At 43.4% G+C, this 22,542-nt stretch overlaps 1 protein-coding gene across 1 annotated transcript in view; it reads left to right on the plus strand.

The window, feature by feature from the left end:
• The first annotated feature begins 219 nt into the window (after positions 1 to 219).
• bnc2 (basonuclin zinc finger protein 2) overlaps positions 220 to 22,542 on the plus strand; it is a 260,548-nt gene continuing 238,225 nt past the window's right edge. The window contains 1 exon segment of the mRNA XM_064926567.1: positions 220 to 878. Coding sequence (XP_064782639.1) covers positions 876 to 878 — 3 coding nt within the window. The 5' untranslated portion in view covers positions 220 to 875.

Here is a 22,542-nt window from a genome sequence, read left to right on the forward strand (position 1 = left end):
CATTTCCCATAAACAAACAGAACAACAGGTTACAGTAGGCTATTTAACGGGATCCTATCTCTTACGGGAAATAAAAGTGCAAGTGTTTCATAAATTATAAAAGGCTAAGCACCTCTCCATGATTTGTCATGTCCGCAGGGTAGGGGTTTAGTCGAGTTGGCGCATTGTCACACACAGATGTGCCTCTTTACCCTGACACAACACCGTGACGGACTCATACTCAAGACCCACAGTCACTCAGGTTACATTCACAAGGCGTATAACAGCCCCGAGAGTCCTGTCAGATTGTGTACCGCTGGAGCCCAACTTCCAGAAGCCACTTTCCTAATTCTCCAACCAAGCCTTATCGTCCGCGACGTGTCCTCGGAGCATACAGCTGATTTAGCAGAATAAATATCGGAGAGAGCCCGGGTCGGGACTAGGGAAAACTGTCTTCTCCTCACAAGCATAGGTTTATTCGCCTTTTTTCCCGAAGACGCTGTCAGCGATTTCCCTCGGCATCTCCTGGTTCACATTTTGGAAGGGGACAGTCGTGCCTCTGCCTGCATTCACATCCCGAGACCGACGGTGTGTTCCAAAGCAACGTATTCTGTTCTGCTCTGACAAGGAACGTATTTTCTCATTGAACCAGACCGTGTTAATTTCTCAAGATCAAAACCTGAAACGAAGACGCGTCTCCGTTTTCAATCAAATGTCATAAAACTGTTATTGCGCACGAGTCAATACTTTTCTTGCGGGGACGACGCCGACTTTTTAATTACTTCAGACTGTAATATATCAGAGGAGAAGTCCCCCACTTGAGGGCGAAATCAGACATTCGAGGACGGCAAGTTCGAGAGCCCAGGACCCGGGTCTTCCATATACAACATGCAGAAATGGTAAATATGATTTTGAAACTGTTTACCCATTCAAATGAAGCCCTGTATCAGGTATGGAGCTGGATTACAAACATTGATAAAACTTTTTCTAACCGGCGCCTGGCCCGTATGGCCTATTATTGCCCCAAGAAAGTTGTAAATAATTAATGCACACAAATAATTCATGCATTCATGATATTTTGTTTACTCTTTCCACATACTTTACAAATATTATATTTTGTTTTGGATATAGGCAATATTTAGAATAGGCTTTTATAGACTGTTATTATAATACAACTTCTATTTAGCCTACCTTATGTGAACCTTATTAAATCAACATGTTGGTGGCCCATATAAAACTCCCTCACTGCAAAACACATTATTATAACATTATTATAACTTATAATAAATTAGGAATATTATTTTAGACTTTACCATTTTGTTGTTTTTGTGTTTCTTGATCTTGAAAATGGAGCTGTTGTGATTTTACCCCAGGTGCCCATTATTGAGCACAGTCAGACAGACAGTTTAACCATACTGAAACTTTTTACAAAATGTCCCGAACATATCCCCCCCCCCCTTAAATTTATGAACGTACACGGTCAGTGATAATTGTCACGATGTCACTTCCAGATCTTGTTGATTGTTAGAGCGTGCATAACGATTATACAGGGACATTTTTCAGTGTCAACTACTCACTCCAGTCTTTGGCCCACACAATGAAGCCTACATTTGATTGAACAAATGATGATAGAATACACAACAAAAGAAAATTATATTTTAAAGATGGCACCATGTAATGCAATGTAAAACATCATCAATAGTCCCTTTCTGTGTATATTTACACACTGCTATATCAAAAACGTATCATAACAAAAAATGTTCCCGCTATATTCCACTCTCAATTTGAACCCTTTCCAAACAGAACTTTATAATTGTGTAAACATTTCCATATGATGAATATATTCCTGTGTTACACATTTAACATGCACGTTGTACCAATGGGTTGAAATACTTGAACAACTTTTGAAGTGACTTTTAAGTGATTAATGTGTGATACCGTGATACTCGTAGCTCTTGGCTTGGGTTCATTTGATTTCCTAGAGTGTACCAGGAAATTGTGCAGCTTCCTAAAAACAAACAAACACACAGCCTGCAGCTGTGAATTTGATGTTGTTATAAGATGTTTTCAGTTTTATTAAATACAGTAGTTTTTAGGTGTTTTTATGTCTTGACTTGAGTGCCCCCCAAAAAAAGTGTGTATCAGAAAACTATTTTTGCAACAGCTGGTTGAGTACATGTACACAATCTAAAATACATTGTATTGTTGAAGACTGAACCATTTACAATGTATTCGTGTACAGTGTTAATGCATTCTCTCTGTCATGCATTCCTGTAGCCTACGTGTGTGTCTATGTCTATGTGGCCTTGCTTCCACCTTCCCTAAAAGTCAGGCAATCGGAGTTGAGCAGAGCAGAACACAGAGGCATTTCATGCCAGAGTAACACATTTCTACATGGACATTTCTGAAGGGTAGAGGAGTCGGGAGAGAGGTAGAGAGAAAAAGATCACAGGCCCCTTCTACACCACAGAAAAGAGCCTGTTCCCTCCTTCACTTTGACTGCTCCACTCAGTTTATGGGTTCAGCGCTTTGCATAATGTTTAGTCCTAATCTGGGGAGCCTGTCAGTGATGTTTCATGGTTGTGCTGCAGTCAGAGAATGCCTATTTGGATTCCAGGAGTATTATTTGATTACTTTTATCTGCTGCTGCTACTAGCCTGGGCCTTTTCGCATGCATTTCATCTGGCCTGCCATGTCGCAAGTCGACACTCCGTCTCTCTCTCTCTCTCTCTCTCTCTCTCTCTCTCTCTCTCTCTCTCTCTCTCCCATTCTCTCCGTGGAGGTTCAGACAAGGAAAGGACAGGGGAAGTAAAGTAGAGGAAGGGAGAGAAGGAGAGCTAAAAAGGGAAGGGGGGGGTAAAGAAAATAAGACAAAAGTAGAAGATTGGAAAAGACAGTAAAAGTGATACATGGAACGAAGAGTGAAGGGAGGGGAGAAGACAATGAAGAAGCAGGAGCACTTGTTCCATGTAGCAGACAGAGAAACTCAGGGCCAGAGTTGTCAGACAGCAGCGGCGGTGGGCTGGGATTCCTCTGGGCCTTGACTGAGGAGTTGGAGAGGGGAGCTGCTGGTTAGTCTTGAAGAGGGGAGCTGCTGGTTAGCCGGTTCAATAATCTCATGGACAGGTAGGGCCAGTCTGGACCCCCTGAGAGCCAGTGTTAATGAAGAGCAGGGCTGCTTGGTGCTCTCTTGCTCTGACCCCGCGCCGCCTGTCCCCACCGCCTGGATCATTTGATCTCTCTCTTCTTTTCTCTCCTCTTTAAGGAGTTTTTATGGTATTTTTTTCCCTCTCTCCCTCCTTGTTCTCTCTTCATTGAGACTGGAAGGGTGTTAAGTGATGAGGTTGAACCGATTTAAAAATATGGCGGTGTTTTCTCTCTCATTTGAGTGTCTTTTGTGATGAGAAGGGATTGTGTGTGTGCCCGTGTGTGTGTATGTGTACTCTTTTTGCAGTCACCAAGATACTTTTGTCAACAAAGGGCAGGAGACAGATAGAGGGAGGGAACGAGGCAGGGATAGAAAGGGCAGTGTGTCACCCAGACAGGTATCTACTGCTTCTGCCCGTTCTGCTCAAACAACCCAGAAACACATCAACAATGCTCTTGTTTACTCAGTGGAGGGGTGGAACACCATGCCACACACATACACATGCTCTCCCTGTGTGGACCAAATTATTGATTCCTATCCAAAATCCTATTTTCCCTAACCCTAAATCTAGGGTGTGAATCTCCCAGTCAGACACCCCAGGCAGTCCGTCTATAGGTGTCTGTTAAGGGCAGGATTGAGTGGAAGTTGCTTCAGGCTTTGTGTCTTCATGACTTTGCCTGATGTCTCATTTTCATATGAAGGTTCAGTACGTCTTAAATAATGTTTTTGTTGTAAGTTGGCTCCTCCTCAGCTTTTGTAGAACCACAACATTTCACATTGACAACCTCCCTTCAAATCAAATCAAATGGTATTTGTCACATGCACCCAATACAACAGGTGTAGACTTTACTGTGAAATGCCCTTTCCTTAACCTAACCTTAACCCTAACCCTAACCCTAACCCTAACTCTAAAGCTATACCTACTGTAACCCTAACCTTAATTCTAACCCTAACCCTAATTGTAACCCTAAACCTAACCCCTCAGCCTAAAATAGCATTTTGTCTTGTGGGGACCAGTAAAATGTCCCCCATGTCTGAATTGTCATGTTTTGCTATCCTTGTGAGGACTTCTGGTCCCCACAAGGATAGTTAAACAAAAGACACACACAGCCTGATATCTCCCTGCTCCTCTCCACTCGTATACTCTTCTAATAAAGCCTTGGTGTTAGCGATAGTGTGTCTTGGCAATGACAGAAAAGGTCATATTTTGAGAGAAAGGGGTTCTGAACGTCTTGGTGGCTGGAGACAAAAGCCTTTGAAAAGGACACTGAAACCGAAGCTGCAGGCATTAGGACTAAACAAAGACACTGTGAAATCTTAAAACAAATTAGATCTCAGGCAGTAACTTAATAAAAAGCACAGTGGGAGATGCACTTGATTTAAAACAATATACATTTGGTAGACATTAATTACCTTTTTACCCCAGCGCGGAGGGAAAGAAATGAAATACACACACACTTGCATAGGCTTTCTCCAATTCCCTCTTAAGACATTCTACCATTTGGACACACTTTTCCACCCCAGGTTTCAAATTAATAAGTGAAATGATAGTTTTTACATGAAGATTTAGATGTGTTTTGTCTTGTAGGCGTAATTGTCCTCTAGTTAATATCTCCGTGAAGAGTTTTAAAAGGACAATACCGTCGATGTGTATCAGATCACAAGCCGAGTCTTAAGACTAGAAGCTGGGAGAAATGTTTGAGCTGTAAAATGACACTTGTTTGTGTACAGTTAAGTATTTCTCCAAAAATGCAATGAAGCACATAGGACTAGTCCCTTTCTTAAAGTGAGGTTAGTCTAGACGTTGTATGTATCCCATAGATTAATATGTTTCAAATTGGTGACTAACGCTAAGTAATCAAAGGAGAACTCAACTAACTGTTCTGTTTTACAGTAAAGGTTTGGACTGTTACTTTAAACATGCACAAGGCGTGTGCATTACACTCTCACAAACTCTTTATTTGTTCAAGAGGAGAAATGATAGCACCCATTCAGACCAACTGCGGTGCTGCTGAGAAATACACGACTGCGCGGTTTATATTTTATTTTACCGTGTCACGGAACACACAGTCACCATTCCTTTACGATTCGGACGTCATTTTGCACTGGGCCTAATTGATTTTGCACAGAACTAATTATGGGCCGCCAGTGTAAAATAAACACTTCAATGTCACCAGGTTGGCTAGGGAATGATCGGTAGGGAAATTGCAGTTCAGCTGTAATCCATACGTTCTTTAAGGGGGAGAGGAAGTAATTCATGTCGACGCTATAGAAATGGAGAGAGAGAGAGAGAGAGTGTAGAGAGAGAGTGTAGAGAGAGAGAGTAGTAGAGAGAGAGAGAGAGAGAGAGAGAGAGAGAGAGAGAGAGAGAGAGAGAGAGAGAGAGAGAGAGAGATATGGCTGTCTGTGTAACCAACAGGAGTCTCAGTGTAACTGAATGACTCAACTGGGAGGTATAAGGTTATGTGGTATAATTTATATTTTATAGCTCTCTCGGACTCACTAGCCTACTCCCGGAGTAAGTTGTTGGACGTTGTGCCATGTGGAAAGAGCCGGGAGATTCGGTGTAGAAATGATGGGAACTCCAGAACCCTGTCTGCCTTTCTTAGCTCTCTCACTCTCACTACATTCTCTCTCTCTTTTTCTCAGTATTCCTCCCTTTTTCTGTAAGCCCACCACTGTAAAAAGTTACTTAGCATTTTACGCCAACGAGGTAATTCATATTTTTAAGTTGAAACAACTAACACTTTTTACATTGTATCTCACTGAACAGTTTTTTTGTGTGTGGGTGTGAGAACCATTAGCCCACCTTCTAGTGCCTTGAGTGTCTTGGAGTAGACCCCCTTGGGCCACATGGAGTGATTTGATTAAATGAGAATAATTTGCCCTAAAGGTGTCTTTCCTGCCTTCCTCCCCTCCAAAAACTACAGTGGAAGAAATGAGATATGACAAGATAAGTGGTGTCCCATGAATAATTCCTGAGGAACTGAAGAGTAGCATGTTGACTTTGGAATGATTTGCTTGAGTGTCTAACCCAGTCAGGGACAATGTTATTTTCACCTGAATAGACTTTTAACGATTCTCTCTCTCTTCCTTTCTTATTCTTTACCTCAACAAAACTTTCAGTTTTGAACATGTCTCTAAGCACTCATCATTATTATGCCACTTACAACCATGAGTTCCATCTGTCCTATGGAACCAGTTTAAAGAGTAACAGTATCAGATGGGTTGTGTCTAAGTTAGGGCCTGTGGTTTGAACACAGATGATCTGGTTGCTGGTGTTAGTGTTAGTAGCAGTGGTAGAGGCCCACGTGTGAATCTCCCAGTCAGACACACCAGGCAGTCCGTCTATAGGTGTCTGTTAAGGGCAGGATTGAGTGGAAGTTGCTTCAGGCTTTGTGTCTTCGTGACTTTATTACTTGCCTGATGTCTCATTTTCATATGATGGTTCAGTGCGTCTTAAATAAGGTTTTTGTTGTAATTTGGCTCCTCCTCAGCTTTTGTAGAACCACAACATTTCACATTGACAACCTCCCTTCAAATTAAATTGTATGTGTCACATGCGCTGAATACAACAGGTGTAGACATTTTCCCGTGAAATGCTTACTTACGAGCCCTTTCCCAATAATGCAGTTAAAAAGTAAGAAAAATTAGCTAAATTAAAAAAATATATATATTAACAAGAAAATAACAATAACGAGGCTATATACAAGGAGTACTGGTACCGAGTCAATGTGCAGGGGTACGAGGTAGTTGGAGTAATTGAGATAATATGTTTCAGTCAAGCTATATCTGCTTGAACATGGAATGATAATGATTTAGTACGATGCTGATCTAGCACGATGCAGATCTAGTAACATGCAGATCAAGTACCATGCTGATCTAGTACGATGCAGATCTAGTACGATGCAGATCTAGTACGATGCAGATCTAGTAACATGCAGATCAAGTACCATGCTGATCTAGTTCAATGCAGATCTAGTACGATGCAGATCTAGTACCATGCTGATCTAGTACCATGCTGATCTAGTACCATGCTGATCTAGTACCATGCTGATCTAGTACCATGCTGATCTAGTACCATGCAGATCTAGTATCATGCTGATCTAGAATGATGCAGATCTAGAATGATGCAGATCTAGTACCATGCAGATCTAGTACCATGCTGATCTAGTACCATGCTGATCTAGTACCATGCTGATCTAGTACCATGCTGATCTAGTATGATGTTGATCTAGTACGATGCAGATCTAGTCCAATGCTGATCTAGTACCATGCTGATCTAGTATGATGCAGATCTAGTATGATGCAGATCTAGTACCATGCTGATCTAGTACCATGCTGATCTAGTAAGATGCAGATCTAGTACGATGCAGATCTAGGATGATGCCTTTCTGTTTTGTGTCTTATTCTCTCTCTGTGACGCAGAGCTGCTTGAATCTTTAGTTCATCTCACAGGAAAGGATCGGGTATATTTATATTATATTTCCACTCACAGTTGCTTTCAAAGAGAGCTCTACATTTGTGAATGACGTAATTATGAGTATGCAATGAATTACGCCGCGCACATCACTTTTTATATCTCTCGCACATTAATTGGGCCCCTCAAAAAGGTTGTGAGAGTGGTGAAAAGCTCTTTTTTATTAGCTCCAGTTCAAGCCTTACAGCTGGACAGGGAATTGAATTCGCGTTGGGACAGTACTGTAGCACACGGCAGTAACTCAATAAGACTGATTGGATGAAATTCAATTGAAAGCTTCCTGCTGGGATGAGGTCCGGTGACAACACTGACAAATATACCCTGTATGTCTCTATAATTATGCCTATATGATTAAATATATGCAACATATATGGGACGTCACCACGGAAGGCCAAAACTCCCCCTATTTATTAACGCATGGGGACGTCACCACGGAAGGCCAAAACTCCCTTTATTATTGGTCTATTGACTAATTAACGCATGGGGACGTCACCACGGAAGGCCAGAACTCCCTTTATTATTGGTCTATTGACTAATTAACGCATGGAAGGCCAGAACTTTATTATTGGTCTATTGACAACGGAAGGCCAGAACTCCCTTTATTATTGGTCTATTGACTAATTAACGCATGGGGACGTCACCACGGAAGGCCAAAACTCCCTTTATTATTGGTCTATTGACTAATTAACGCATGGGGACGTCACCACGGAAGGCCAAAACTCCCTTTATTATTGGTCTATTGACTAATTAACGCATGGGGACGTCACCACGGAAGGCCAAAACTCCCTTTATTATTGGTCTATTGACTAATTAACGCATGGGGACGAAGGCCAAAACTCCCCACGGAAGGCCAAAACTCCCTTTATTATTGGTCTATTGACTAATTAACGCATGGGGACGTCACCACGGAAGGCCAAAACTCCCTTTATTATTGGTCTATTGACTAATTAACGCATGGGGACGTCACCACGGAAGGCCAAAACTCCCTTTATTATTGGTCTATTGACTAATTAACGCATGGGGACGTCACCACGGAAGGCCAGAACTCCCTTTATTATTGGTCTATTGACTAATTAACGCATGGTGATGTCACCACGGAAGGCGTCACCACGGAAGGCCAAAACTCCATCCCACCAAAACAGTCTTCTCAAACAGTTCTTACATTATCATCATTTTCAAAATTGTACAGTATTATTCCAAAAATATATGCACTGAGTGTATAAAACATTATGAACACCTGCACTTTCCATGACATAGACTCACCAGGTGAATCCAGGTGAAAGTTATGATCCCTTACTGATGTCACTTGTTAAATCCACTTCAATCAGTGTAGATGAAGGGGAGGAGACATGTTAAATAAGGATTTCTAGGCCTTGAGACAATTGTGACATGGATTGTGTATGTGTGCCATTCAGAGAGTGAATGGACAAGACAAAATATTGAATTGCCTATGAACGGGGTGGTATGGTAGTAGGTGCAGGTGCACTGGTTTGAGTGTGTCAAGAACTGCAATGCTGCTGGGATTTTCACACTCAACAGTTTCCAGTGTGTGTCAATAATGGTCCAGACCCCAAAGTACATCCAGCCAACTTGACACAGCTGTGGGAAGCACTGGAGTCAACATGGGTCAGCATCCCTGTGGAACGCTTTGGAGACCTTGTAGAGTCCGTACCCCTGACAAATTGAGGCTGTACAATGCAATATTCAGGTGTTCCTAATGTTTTATTCACTCTGTGTATATACCTATATTTACAATTCAATATATTTGCCATAAATGCCTATATATTTACAATCTTATGTATTCAATAGCCTATATCCACATTTTCATGGCAGATATCCTCAGGCAATCAGGAGAATATACAGTCCCTTCAGAAAGTGTTCATTGCCCTTTGATTTATTCTTATTTTGTTGTGTTACAGCCTGAATTCAAAATGATTTTTTTTCTCACCCAACTTCACACAGTATCACACAGTGAAGGCTCCTCAGAGGAGGAAGTGGAGGACCATTCTCCTCAGTGAATTTCATAAAAATGTAAATGTTAAACATAAAAAAGTTTTCCTTTTTAGATAAAACTATACTAAATATAATCACGTCACCAAACAATTGATTAAAACACACTATTTTACAAAGAAGGTCAACACTAGCCTCAACAACCCTCTGTAGGGTAGCACCATGATATAGCCGGAGCAAAGCTAGTTTCAGTCCTACACTGGGTACATTGACTTCGATACAAAACCTAGGAGGCTCATAGTTCTCATCCCCTTCCATAGACTTACACAGAAATTATGACAACTTCCCGAGGATGTCCTCCAGCCTATCAGAGCTCTTGCAGCATGAACTGACATGTTGTCCGCCCAGTCAAAGGATCAGATAATTAATCTAGTTCTGAAAGCATAAGCTAGTGGTTTACTCAAAGAGTTGAACAGTTTTGAACAAATTAATTTATTCCAAAATGAAGGAGAGAGAAATGAAGAGATTTTGTAATTTTGTTTTCACTTACTTAGCTTGCAAATGCAGCTAGCTAGTTTAGCCTACCTAAACACCCTGCTCAAACAGACGGATGCTATGTTAGCTAGCTGGCTATGACTATCCAACACAACACTGGAACTCTACCAAGTCAAGATACGTTTTTGATATTACTAATTTATTGCCACCGGGGCCCGCCGGTGTAACCGCTTACTGACTGTACAGCACACTAACGTTACTGTATGTTTGTACGGGTTTACTAACATGTTAGTTATATTAGCTATGCTGACTATGATGTTACTTTAGCTAAAATGGTGACAACGATGTAGGCTGTGTGTAGCGGTGTGGCTTGGGAAGTTTTTTTTTTTTTAACTGATGTGTTGTGCATTGAAGTCCACAAGTGAAGGGACAAGGTTAGAGAAGGAGAGTGCAGAGAAGGAATACAGTGTGGCTGCTATGAAAGTGGACTGTGTTTACGGGTGATCAGGAGTGTATTCATTCTGCCGATTCTGTTGAAAAACATTTCTTAAACGGAAGCAAATGGAACAAAGCATACCTGAATTTGTCCAATAGAAACTCTCATTCGCAACTGTTGGAGTAATGATTAGACCCTAGATCAGCTAGATGCAGGCAAGAGTGTGCAAGGCGGTATTGAATGTCACTGTCTGTCCATGTGTCACTGTCTGTCGCCTCAAATTTGTCTCTCGACCTGTGTGCACCTACGTTGTGAACTTTCATTCATAGGCTAGGTTGTAGCAAACTCATGATGGGTATAGGGAAAATTAGAGTATCATGTAGTAGCCTAAACCTATCGCTGTTACATTGAACTGGGTGAATGGAATATGAATGACAGTCATCCAATATGCTGTAATAGAAATACGTCTCTGCTCTGACCGCCACTGGTTATCCATAATGACAAAGTTAAAAACAGGTTTTTAGAAATGTTAGCAAATTTATTGAATATGATTTACATAAATATTCACACCCCTGAGTTAATACTTTGTACTTTGTTACTTTATACTTTGTTAATACTTTGTAGATGCACCTTTGGCAGAGATTACAGATGTGAGTTTTTCTGAGTAAGTCTCTAAGAGCTTTCCACACCTGGATTGTACAATATTTATCCACTATTATTTTCTACATTCTTCAAGCTTTGTCAAGTTGGTTGTTGATCATTGCCATAGATTTACAAGTAGATTTAAGTCAAAACTGTAACTCGGCCACTGTCGTCTTGGTAAACAACTCCAGTGTAGATGTGGCCTTGTGTTTTAGGTTATTGTCCTGCTGAAAGATCAATTCATCTCCCAGAGTCTGGTGGAAAGCAGACTGAACCAGGTTTTCCTCTAGGATTTTGCCTGTGCTTAGCTCTATTCCTTCTTTTCACTCTGTGAATTAGGTTAGTTTTGTGGAGTAACTACAATGTTGTTGATCCATCCTTAGTTTTCTCCTATCACAGCCATTAAACTCTGTTACTGTTTTAAAGTCACCAGTGGCCTCATGGTGAAATCCCAGAGCGGTTTCCTTCCTCTCCAACTGAGTTAGGAAGGACTCCTTTCTTTGTAGTCAGTGTAATTAATAACTTTTCCATGGTCAATGTCTGCTTTTTTATTTTTACCCATCTACCATCTCTGCAAGGCATTGGAAAACCTCCCTGGTCTTTGTGATTGAATCTGTGTTTGAATTTCACTGCTCAACTGAGGGTCCTTACATATAATTGTACGTGTGGGGTACAGAGATGAGGTAGTCATGAAATCATGTTAAACACTATTATTGCGCAGAGCTTGAGTCCATGCAACTTATTATGTGACTTGTTAATCACATTTTTACTCCTGAACTTATTTAGGCTTTTGCCATGACAAAAGGGTTGAATACGTATTGATTCAAGATATTTCAGCTTTTCATTTTTAATACAATTGTAAACATTTTCGAAAACATAATTCCAATTTGACATTATGGGGTACTGGGTGTAGGAAAGTAACAACACATCTCAATTTAATACATTTTAAATTCGGGCTGTAACACAACAAACTGTGGAAAGAGTCAAGGGGCAGTGAATACCTTCTGAAGGCTCTGCACGACATCCCCATATGCAGTTGGAATTGATGAGCGAATATTTCACAGTCCTTTGTACTGTAACTTTACAATACATCACCATGAACCTGGCTGACACGTTTGAAGTCGGACCCCGTGATTATAGGTAATAAGGTAATAATTATCATGGTCATAATCATAGTAATTAAGCAGTCTAAGAGTGATTAGATTTCTGTCTGTGTTGTGATCCCACTCTCCCATTTTTCCTGTTTTGGGACGATATTTAGGGTGGTATTGGGTAACGTCAGTTGCGAGGACAGGATATGGGAGTGGAGGTGTGTTTTGAGGAACAAGGCTGCTTGGGGATAGTGCTGACGGGTAGTGTGTACTGCCGGGAGGGGGACACGAGAGGAGCGCCTTCATCTCAGACGACTCCTTTCATGGGACTTTGCATTCCACCAAGGCAGAGTCAGGGAGAGGCACAAGACGAGACATGTCGCCCTACTCCCCCCTCCCCCCATTTCCAACCCCTGTGCTTCCCCTCTCCCTGTGACCTTAACATTTATCAAAGAACCCCATGCTGGAGTTCCTCTCGGCATCTGTGCCCTGCTGGCGAGAGAGACCCACGTGCACTGAGACACACACGTGCACGCACACACACACACACACACCGTCCCAAGCTGTTTTAAATATGTGACTCTGCGGAGGGAGGGCTGTCCTTGCTGATCCCCCTCGGGGGTCTGAGGATTACTAGAACCCCCCACTTCACCTCCCTCTCTCTCTCTGTCTTTCTCTGTCTCTCTCTCTCTCTCTCTGTCTCTCTCTCTCTCTCTTTCTTCTCTCTCTCTCTCTCTCTCTTCTCTCTCTCTCTCTCTCTCTCTCTCTCTCTCGTTTCTTTATTGTACCTCCTGTCACTTCATCCTATTCATTTAACCTTTCATTAGTGTCTGCAGACAGCCTCTGTGTCTAGTGGATGGTGTAGGAACAATGCCAAAAAAGCCCCACTGTTAGTTATTAGATTCTTTCGTCCCCCGTTTACCCCGGCAACCCAATATTAAGGAAAGAGACAGAGATAGAATGTAAATAAGAAAGAGAAGGAGAGAAAGTGGTGAAAGAGAGGGGGTGGGGAAAGAGAGGGGGTGAGAGAGAGAGATAGAGAGGGGGATGGAGAGAGAGGGGATGGAGAGAGAGAGAGAGAGAGAGGGGGTGGAGAGAGAGATGGAGAGGGGGAAAGAGAGAGAGGGGGAAAGAGAGGGGGTGGAGAGAGAGGGGGAAAGAGAGGGGGTGGAGAGAGAGAGAGATAGAGAGGGGGTGGAGAGAGAGAGAGAGATAGAGAGGGGGTGGAGAGAGAGAGAGAGAGAGAGAGAGGGGGTGGAGAGAGAGAGATAGATAGAGGGGGTGGAGAGAGAGAGATAGAGAGGGGGTGGAGAGAGAGATAGAGAGGGGAAAAGCGAGGGAGAGAAAGTGGGGAAAGAGAGGGGGTGGAGAGGGATAAAGAAGGGGGTGGAGAGAGATAGTGAGGGAGAGAAGGGGAAGAGGGGGTTGCGTGGTTATGGCACCAGCCCATCTCCCCGGGTGCAGCATGCTGCAGGCCCCTTCTGGACCTGTCAAGGACATGTGCCACATGTTGATAGCACACAGGACCCAGAGAGAGAGAGAGAGAGAGAAGTACAGAGAGGGGGGAGAGAAGGACAGAAAGAGAGAGGGGGGTTTGAAGAGAGAGGAACACATGGAGAGAGGGAGCGGGAGAGAGAGAGAGAGAGAGATAGAGAGATAGAGGGAGGACAGCAGGCAGGGCTGGCTTGGTCTGGCTGCTGCCGCGGCTCTGGAGGAGTTTACTGAAAACACAAACAGTTAGTGCTGGAATTCTGTTTTTCATGGGCAGAGGAGGGGACAGGACAGAAGGACCCGGGCTCCCTGCTGCTCTCATCCCTGCTTCTCTCTCTCTCTCTCTCTCTCTCTCTCTCTCTCTCTCTCTCTCTCTCTCTCTCTCTCTCTCACTTGTTCTTTCTTCCTTTCTGTGTTTCTCTCTTTCTCCCCCTCTATCTTCCCCCCTCTCTCTTTCTCCCTCTCTATCTTCCCCCCTCTCCCTCTCTCTTTCTCCTTCTCTATCTTCCTCTCTCTTTCTCCCTCTCTATCTTCCCCCTCTCTCTTTTCTCCCCCTCTCTCTCTTTCTTCCCTCTCTCTTTCTCCCTCTCTATCTTTCCCCCTCTCCCTCTCTATCTTCCCCCCTCTCCCTCTCTCTTTCTCCCTCTCTATCTCCCCCCCTCTCCCTCTCTCTTTTTCCCTCTCTATCTTCCCCCTCTCCCTCTCTCTTTCTCCCTCTCTATCTTCCCCCTCTCCCTCTCTCTTTCTCCCTCTCTATCTTCCCCCTCCCTCTCCCTCTCTCTTTCTCCCTCTCTATCTTTTCCCCCTATCTCCCTCTCTCTTTCTCCCTCTCTATCTCCCCCCCTCTCTCCTCTCTCTTTCTCCCTCTCTATCTTCCCCCTCTCTCTCTTTCTCTTTCTCCCTCTCTATCTTCCCCCCTCACTCTCTCTTTCTCCTTCTCCCTCTCTATCTTCCCCCCCTCTCTCTTTCTCCCTCACTATCTTCCCCCCTCTCCCTCTCTGTGTCTTCCCCTGTATTCTGCCACTTTGAAACAGTCCTTTTTCTTTATGGTGCGTAGCCTCGTCATAGGACCACTTTATGAAAAGCAGCAAACTTCAATACCCTGTCTGAGGCTCCTAAAATCTATAGAGCTTTCTCTAACAGGGCCCAAGGCCTCGACCTGGCTTACATTCACCTGGTGTAGTTAGGAAAGACATACTATACATTATGGATATGGGAAGATGATACATTTCAGACTTAAGATAAAGAGAACCACATTTCCAATATATTTGGATTAATTCTGAGTTTTAGTCTACATTTCATTCACTACAAAGTTACAGGGGCGGCAGGTAGCCTAGTGGTCAGGGAGTTGGGCCAGTAACCCAAAGGTTGCTCGATTGAATCCCCGAGCTGACAAGGTAAAAATCTGTCATTCTGCCCCTGAACAAGGCACTGTTCTTAGGCCGTCATTGTAAATACGAATTTGTTCTTAACTGACTTGCCTAGTTAAATAAAGGTTAAATTAAAAGAATGTTTTTTTTAAACCATTCCCCCTGGCATATGAATTCCAACTTACGAATCACATGATGATAATGTCTTTGTAGAGAAGCCTGGTAGTGTTTCCTGTTGACATTACATTGGCATCCTTGATAAGGAGTCTAACTAAACTTGATGTGTCTCTGTGTATAGCTCAGTCAGTACACAGACAGCCTCCTGCTCCATCTATACATTAGGATCACACCACCCAGACTGTAGTAGGGAGCCATCGGTCACTCCCAGAGGGGGCAGTGAATCGCTCGTCTGTCACAGGAGTTTTGGCCGGCACACACACATGCACATACATATGCACGGACACACACAGAAGAAAACGTGTGCACATGCACACCTAAAGACAGGGAGGGGGCAACATATTTCGACCTGACCAGAGTCTATCACACAGGGGTCGTGATGAAGTCCATCTCTCACTCCTGTCACCCCTCTCCACCCCCATCCCTCCTTCCCTCCTTCCCTTCCTCTGCGGCCACCACTCACTCTGAGACTTTAATCCACATCCTGTCCCTTACTTAAAGCCCTGGCCAGCAGGACTTTCTCCCCCCTCCTCTGTCATCCTCCTTTCCTTTTGCCGAGAATCTGTCTGTCCACCCCTCCGCCCTCTTACCACTCTCCTTTTCTCTACCTCCTCTCTCTCTCTCGCTTGCTCGCTTTCTCTTTCTCTCTCTCTCTCTCTCTGGGGCAGTAATTGATAGTGATGCTGCTGTGTCCAGTGCTGTAGCCTACTAAGCATTCTGGTCAGCACTATGCTAGAGGTGTGTGTGTGCGCATGCTTGTGTGTGTGTGTGTGTGCATGCTTGTGTGTGTGTCTGCGCGTGTTGAAAATGTAAGGGCCATTTTTTTGCGCAGAACCCCAGTCTCAGCTGTGGTATGTGTCCTCGACAAAGGAATGCATACCATGGTATTTGTTGTTCATTAGTTTAGTCGTCCTTGCATGTAAAGAATTTGCCAAATCAAGAAGTATTTGAAAATAACTATTATTGTTATCTAGAAAGTCATGAATGATTTTAAGAGCTATAATTTAGCCTCCCCAGTTTGCAGAAGCAGTCTGGGTCAGATACTATACATGACATTTCAATATTTGTTTTAATTCTGAAATTGACTGTACTGTGTGTCTGTGGCTTATCAAGTCTAATTTAATGGTCTATAAATTCAGTACATTTATAAACGATCTAGTATAAACATATATAAACCATCTATAAAGACATCTCTACCTATATTCCATGTTTCTCCTGAATAACCCATGCAGTGCGTATATTTAGGTGATCTCTCGTGTCTCCCTACCCCAGCATCAGGTAACTGTGGCAGAGTGGGCTGAGTGTCGGCGTGTGTGAAGTGTAATTGCTACAGGAAGAGGAGGGGAGCGTCTCTTATCTAAGCCCCTCCCCCGTCCACACAGGCCTGGTATTTATTACCCCCCCAGTAATCACTTTGCACTCACTCTTTTGATAGACCGTTATTGCTCTAACTACTCGGGGTCCCTGTAGGAATTTGCAGGCCCTCCAGTTTTATTAGACAAAGGCCCTCATTATTCAGACGGCGCATTAAGACCACCATTAGATCCACTCTGGCCCCCAGTCCACTGAGTCGCCCGCCGTATCCCGTTGCAAGACACTTCATCCCGTACGTTGGGCACAGAATGCACACAAGCAGGCAGCCACACACACATATGCACACACTGAGAATATTATTTGGTCATGGTAGCGGTCCCTTGTAACTCAGTTGGTAGAGCATGGCGCTTGCAACGGCAGGGTTGTGGGTTCAATTCCCACGGGGGACCAGTATGAAAATGTATGCGCTCACTACTGTAAGTCGCTAAATTACTAAAATGTCAATGTAAAATGTTGTCCAGTCACTACAAACAGAAGTAAAGATGTAACTACTGTCCTACAGTGACATCAAAATGACTGTTGTCGGGTAAAGAAGATGAGTTTTGGAGACTCAGATGTGGTTTGTTATTTTCTTTTGGCTTCTTCATTCTGTTTGTTTCCCCACTCAGAGGCGGTTAGGCTTCGTCATTGTGGCTTTCTCTCTCTCTTTCTCTTTCTCTCTCTCTCTCTCGTTCCTTCGACGCTCCCTCATTCTTATGGCAGCAGCCAATGAGCACTCTTCCCCGGGGATACGAAAAAAATAAATAAACACAGCTTGTGGTAGAGAGAGAGAGAATAAGCGTCCTCCGTTCCTCCTCCACCTTCACTCCCCTCTCCCTCATTTCCTGTGCCCTCTTTTTTTAATTTCTTTGTAGCCACCTGTGTGCGTCCAATATGGCCGCCTTTCTTCGCCGCAGCTAATCGATGGGCTCTTATTGGGTTTGACTGTTTGGTCCAATATCTCATGGCCTCATCGCAGGCCGCCCCGGGGCCGGAGGATCCAGACTAATAACTCTAGTCAGTCTCAGGGGACTCGGTTGAGATCCAGAGATGAGGAGGGAGAGATGATTAGTACTGAGATGTTATGTAGCTGGGGTTCCAGACCCTCTAACACAGAGCAGAACATTATCTTCCCCCTAAAGAAATCTAGCATCGCAATCCTCATACATCTTAATTGTGTCATTTGGCTACCATGGTGACACATGCTAAATCATTCATTCTCCCCCTCCGCTGTAAATCCAATCCAAGACATGTTCCTGTAACAGGGACTCTCTGGCAAGCCTTCATAAGTCACTATAGTAAAGTTGGCAGGGAACAGAGGCTCTGTAGACTGTAGGAGGGAAACATATGAGGAACACATAGAAACCAATATGTTTCCTGTATGTTTGTCTGTAGTTGTCGCGGGTCGATGGGCCCAGGGCCGCAGAGCCACGCTTCAATATGATGTCTGTTAAATCTGAAGAAAGAAGGTGGTTTGTTTGGACTGTAGCCTCTGGCTGTTTCTCAAATGGCATCCTATCCCCTATATAGTGCACTACATTTGACAAGGGCCCATAGGTCTCTGTTAGTGCACTATATAGGGAATAAGGCGTCACTTGGGATGCTACCAATGAATCCTCGATGCACTTTGAAGGTAAATGGAAGTCATGGTCATGGCCTTCTTATGCACAACGCATCGAGGAGTGCTTGGACACAGCCCTTAGTCGTGGTATATTGGCCATATACCACAAACCCTCAAGGTGTCTTATTGCCATTATAAACTGGTTACCAACGTAATTAGAGCAGTAAAAATACATGTTTTGTTGTACCCGTGGTATAATGTCAGATATACCACGGCTGTCAGCCAATCAGCATTCAGGGCTCGAACCACCCAGTTTATAATGAGTGTTGCAGTGAATACACACTTCCACTGAGAATTTGGCATAGTCCTTGATACTGTCCCACTCCTTATGCAATGGTTGGGACTGTTGTACATTGTTGCACTATAGGAAGTTTGTGCATATCCAGGGCAAAATTAATACATCTCAATTGGGACTGGTGAACTGCTGCACTTAAACTGAGTTTGTACTTTATCTGTATAGTCTAGTGTATACTGACTTAACACTTGTATTCATGGCAGTAAGTGTGCCATTATGCTGTAGGTGGAAGAATGTGCCCATTTGTGAGTCACGGGCTGAGATTTTTTTCTGAATGAAAGAGATTATCCCCCAGTTTCTTAGCCACACACACACACACACACACACACACACACACACACACACACACACACACACACACACACACACACACACACACACACACACACACACACACACACACACACACACACACAAACTTAGCTCAGTAACATACCTGACAGCTGGGACAAACCACTAGTTTGAGTGAAGTGAAGGCAAAACAGAGGTGAAACGAGACCAAATGAATTTGCGAAGGGAGAGTGCCACTTCAGCGTAAAGCTGTCATTACCACGGCTAGCGTACTCCCTCATAAATAGTTATAATGAGCTGCTTTCAGCAGCCAAATCATTCTCTATGTAACATGATGTAACGGGAGAGGAACAGTCCTCTTCTTGCTCTGATGTAACCAGAGACGGTCCTCTTCCTCTGCGTCTGTCTGCTGATTTGATTCAAAACAGATGGAGTTTATCTGCAGGATTTTTTGGTCATGTTTTAATTTTCAGAAGATCCCACTAATGCCACCAAAATGATGGTTCAATGGTTCACTAATACAGTAGCTTGGTGTCTGATATTCTATATCTTCTCCCCTTTCTGTTTTGTTGTTGGTACATGTTTGTTTGTTGCGAGTTTTCACTTGTAAATCTTTTTCTCGTTCTCCATGGCTATTTGGCTTGAGTTCGCAGCGCAGTTGCATTTTATAAGCCAATGAAAATGTCAGGCACATTTCTCAGAGTGAAAAATACCATTTTGTGACAAACTGTAATCTTATACTTCAATGCGTCTTGGCTGTGTAGCACTGAGTAAAAACTATGATTATGGGTGCAGGGTTTAAATGGCTGGTGTGTCTGTGTGTCTGTCCCTCTATTTGTCAGGAAGTGGCAGGCTCAAACCCATCACGGAGGTCATATGTCACCGCTTCATTGGCTAGGTTCAAGGACTTACTCTTGAACCTAGGTGTGCATGTTCGTGAATGCGTTTGTGGATTCCCAGCACAAAGTAAACGGGAGAATTGAAAGGCACCAAACACCCAACAACACAGTAACACCCAGCAACACAGCAACACCCAGCAACACAGCAATACCCAGCAACACCCAACAACAACACAACAGCAACACCCAACAACATCCAACAAAACACAACACAACAATCACAACACCCAACAACACAACAGCAACATCCAACAACACCCAACAACACCCAACACAACAATCACAACACCCAACAACACAACGGCAACACCCATCAACAACCAACAGCCCTACAACACCCAACAACACCACAGCAACACCACAGCAACACCCAACAACACAACAACGCCTTACACAACAACACCTAACAACACTCCCTCAGCCTATCTGTTTTACAGGAAATACACTAGGATCACACTGACTAGTGGCATCTTTCCTTATTCTGGATGATAGTGAATATTGGGTAACACTTCATTTGAACTGTATGTCATAACAGTGTCAAAGTATAGTCATAAACATGTCTAATAATGGTCAGTGGTGGGCCAGGCTGAATGCAGGAGCTAATATGATTTTGTACTGTACCCTCTCAGTTGGTATTGTTGACTGGGTCTGGTTGATTGGGTCCAACCGGATCAGTCCAGACAGGACGTCTGGAGGGAGATGGTTTAGTGGACTGTAGTCTATGTCCCAACTGCCAGAAATATTCAGTCAACCCCATGGGCCTGGAGAGAACCCATCCGTTCAACAGTAAATCCACACACACATACTAGTCACGCTCAGCCATATGGTCCCCTGTGTGTGTGTGTGTGTGTGTGTGTGTGTGTGTGTGTGTGTGTGTGTGTGTGTGTGTGTGTGTGTGTGTGTGTGTGTGTGTGTGCGCACATGCATCTGCGGTACGGGGAACTTGTGTCTGTCTTCACGTCACAGGTAATTGCCTCCTATTCACAATGGCAAAACACACCAGACCCTCCTCACATGATATAGTAGGGAAATACTGTATGTAGCCTACAAACACTCTCCATCACTGGGAAAGGCAACAGTGGCTAATGTTGAGAATGGTGTGAATTAAAGTGGTACTTTCTATTCATTACAAAACAAGTGGCACCTTTTGACTGCAATTAGCCTAGAAAACGTCTTTACCAACTACCAACAATGTCATTTTTCATCCGTTTAATGCCTCTCTATAATGTGTTTTTAAGTAGGCTTTACACTGGTGTAGATTTCACAGATGACAAAACGTCATCCTATTCGTCTTCAATGTCTCTTCAATATCTTTGTTTATCTTCATTCTGGCTATAACATCCTTAGGTCACATGGCCCATTGCCAGTCTGGGCCAGTCTGGGTAGTAGTCGGGGGGAATAGAGCGGCCATGATTTCTGAACACATACACACATTTCTATGTTATAGTCTGCACTTGGCTCCCAGACTTTTCTATCCCCTTAATCCTCAAATTAATAAATTAAGCTATATTTAAGAAAATGTGCTATAATGATCTCCAATTACACTTTTTGGGCCAGATAACAATGTGTCTTCAAAGCCTCTTCAAACCCTTGCATTGCTAGGTTAAATGCTAACACTAAGAGATAACACAGCTGCATTGGCCATAGACTCTACATCACTAACTGCAGGTGAAATGCTATCGCTAGAAGCTAACACGGCAGCATTGTCTGTAGACTCTGTATGACTAACTGCAGAAGGCGAAATGCTATTGATAAAAGCTAACACAGCTTCCTATGACTGGATACTGGCCCCTTTAATTTCAAAGGTAGACTTTGGGAGTTTTCTCCATCTGTTACTTTGCTTGCAGTTATATTTAAGTAGCTTGTCTGTTTTTTTAAAGCCTGTGGATTTCATGTTTCATGGTTGTGGTTTCTGACCAGGTCTGCTCTTCAAAGCTAACCTTGGCTAACCTTGCTAGCCAGGAAGTTGACTTTGCGTGTCTTGGTCTTACTTGACAAAGCGCAGTAAGTCAAACTCACTCTCTGCTCTGGATAGTGTAACTCTTTTCGTTATTTTCTTGGTTACAAATTAAGAAAAGGTGGAATTCCTGAATAACATTGTGCCTCTTGTAGCTACAGAACACTAGTAACGTTAGCAAAGATACTCGTTTTTGTGAGGACTGTATCTGAATGCTCTCTTTGGGTCAAGTTGATTTCATCATGTACTTCATTTATACAAATGGTATACTTTCATACTTCTTGTTCCTAAGGCTAGTGTCAAATTGCTTTTATTATGTTGCTACAAATGAGATAAGGCTGGAACTGCTAAAAATGTCTATTAGGCTTCTCAGAGCATTGGGGAGAGCTACAAACTGTAGTGTGTGTATGTGTGTGTGTGTGTGTGTGTCCATACATGTGTGTGTAGAGTATCTGAAAGGCTCTTTCAGCAGGACCATGGTGACTTGATGGTGTTTAGCCCGTCCTCCCCCACCTCTCCTGGGACTTGTCTATGAAGCAATCCCAGTTGTCCCTCTCCTCTCCTCTGCTCCGCTGCATCCATATAGCACTAATGATTATGGAAGTGGACAGTTTTTTAATGCAGTAATGTCATCAGTGCTGCCATTTGATTGCGGGTCCATTGCACTTGACGGCGCCCGCAAATGCATCTAATGCCCACACTCTGCAGAGTAGTCCAGTGGATCCATATTCAGAACACACAGCAGAGGTTGGTTAGGTGTGTGGAGCCTCACATTTTGGAGTGTGTCGTCATGGGTTCTGGTTTGTGTCAGACACCCATACCATTTGACATTTTCCACGTTTGAAGTCGTATTCAAGAGCACTAACT

Source organism: Oncorhynchus masou, chromosome 20 (assembly GCF_036934945.1).
Source record: "Oncorhynchus masou masou isolate Uvic2021 chromosome 20, UVic_Omas_1.1, whole genome shotgun sequence".
Classification (NCBI taxonomy): Eukaryota; Metazoa; Chordata; class Actinopteri; order Salmoniformes; family Salmonidae; genus Oncorhynchus; species Oncorhynchus masou.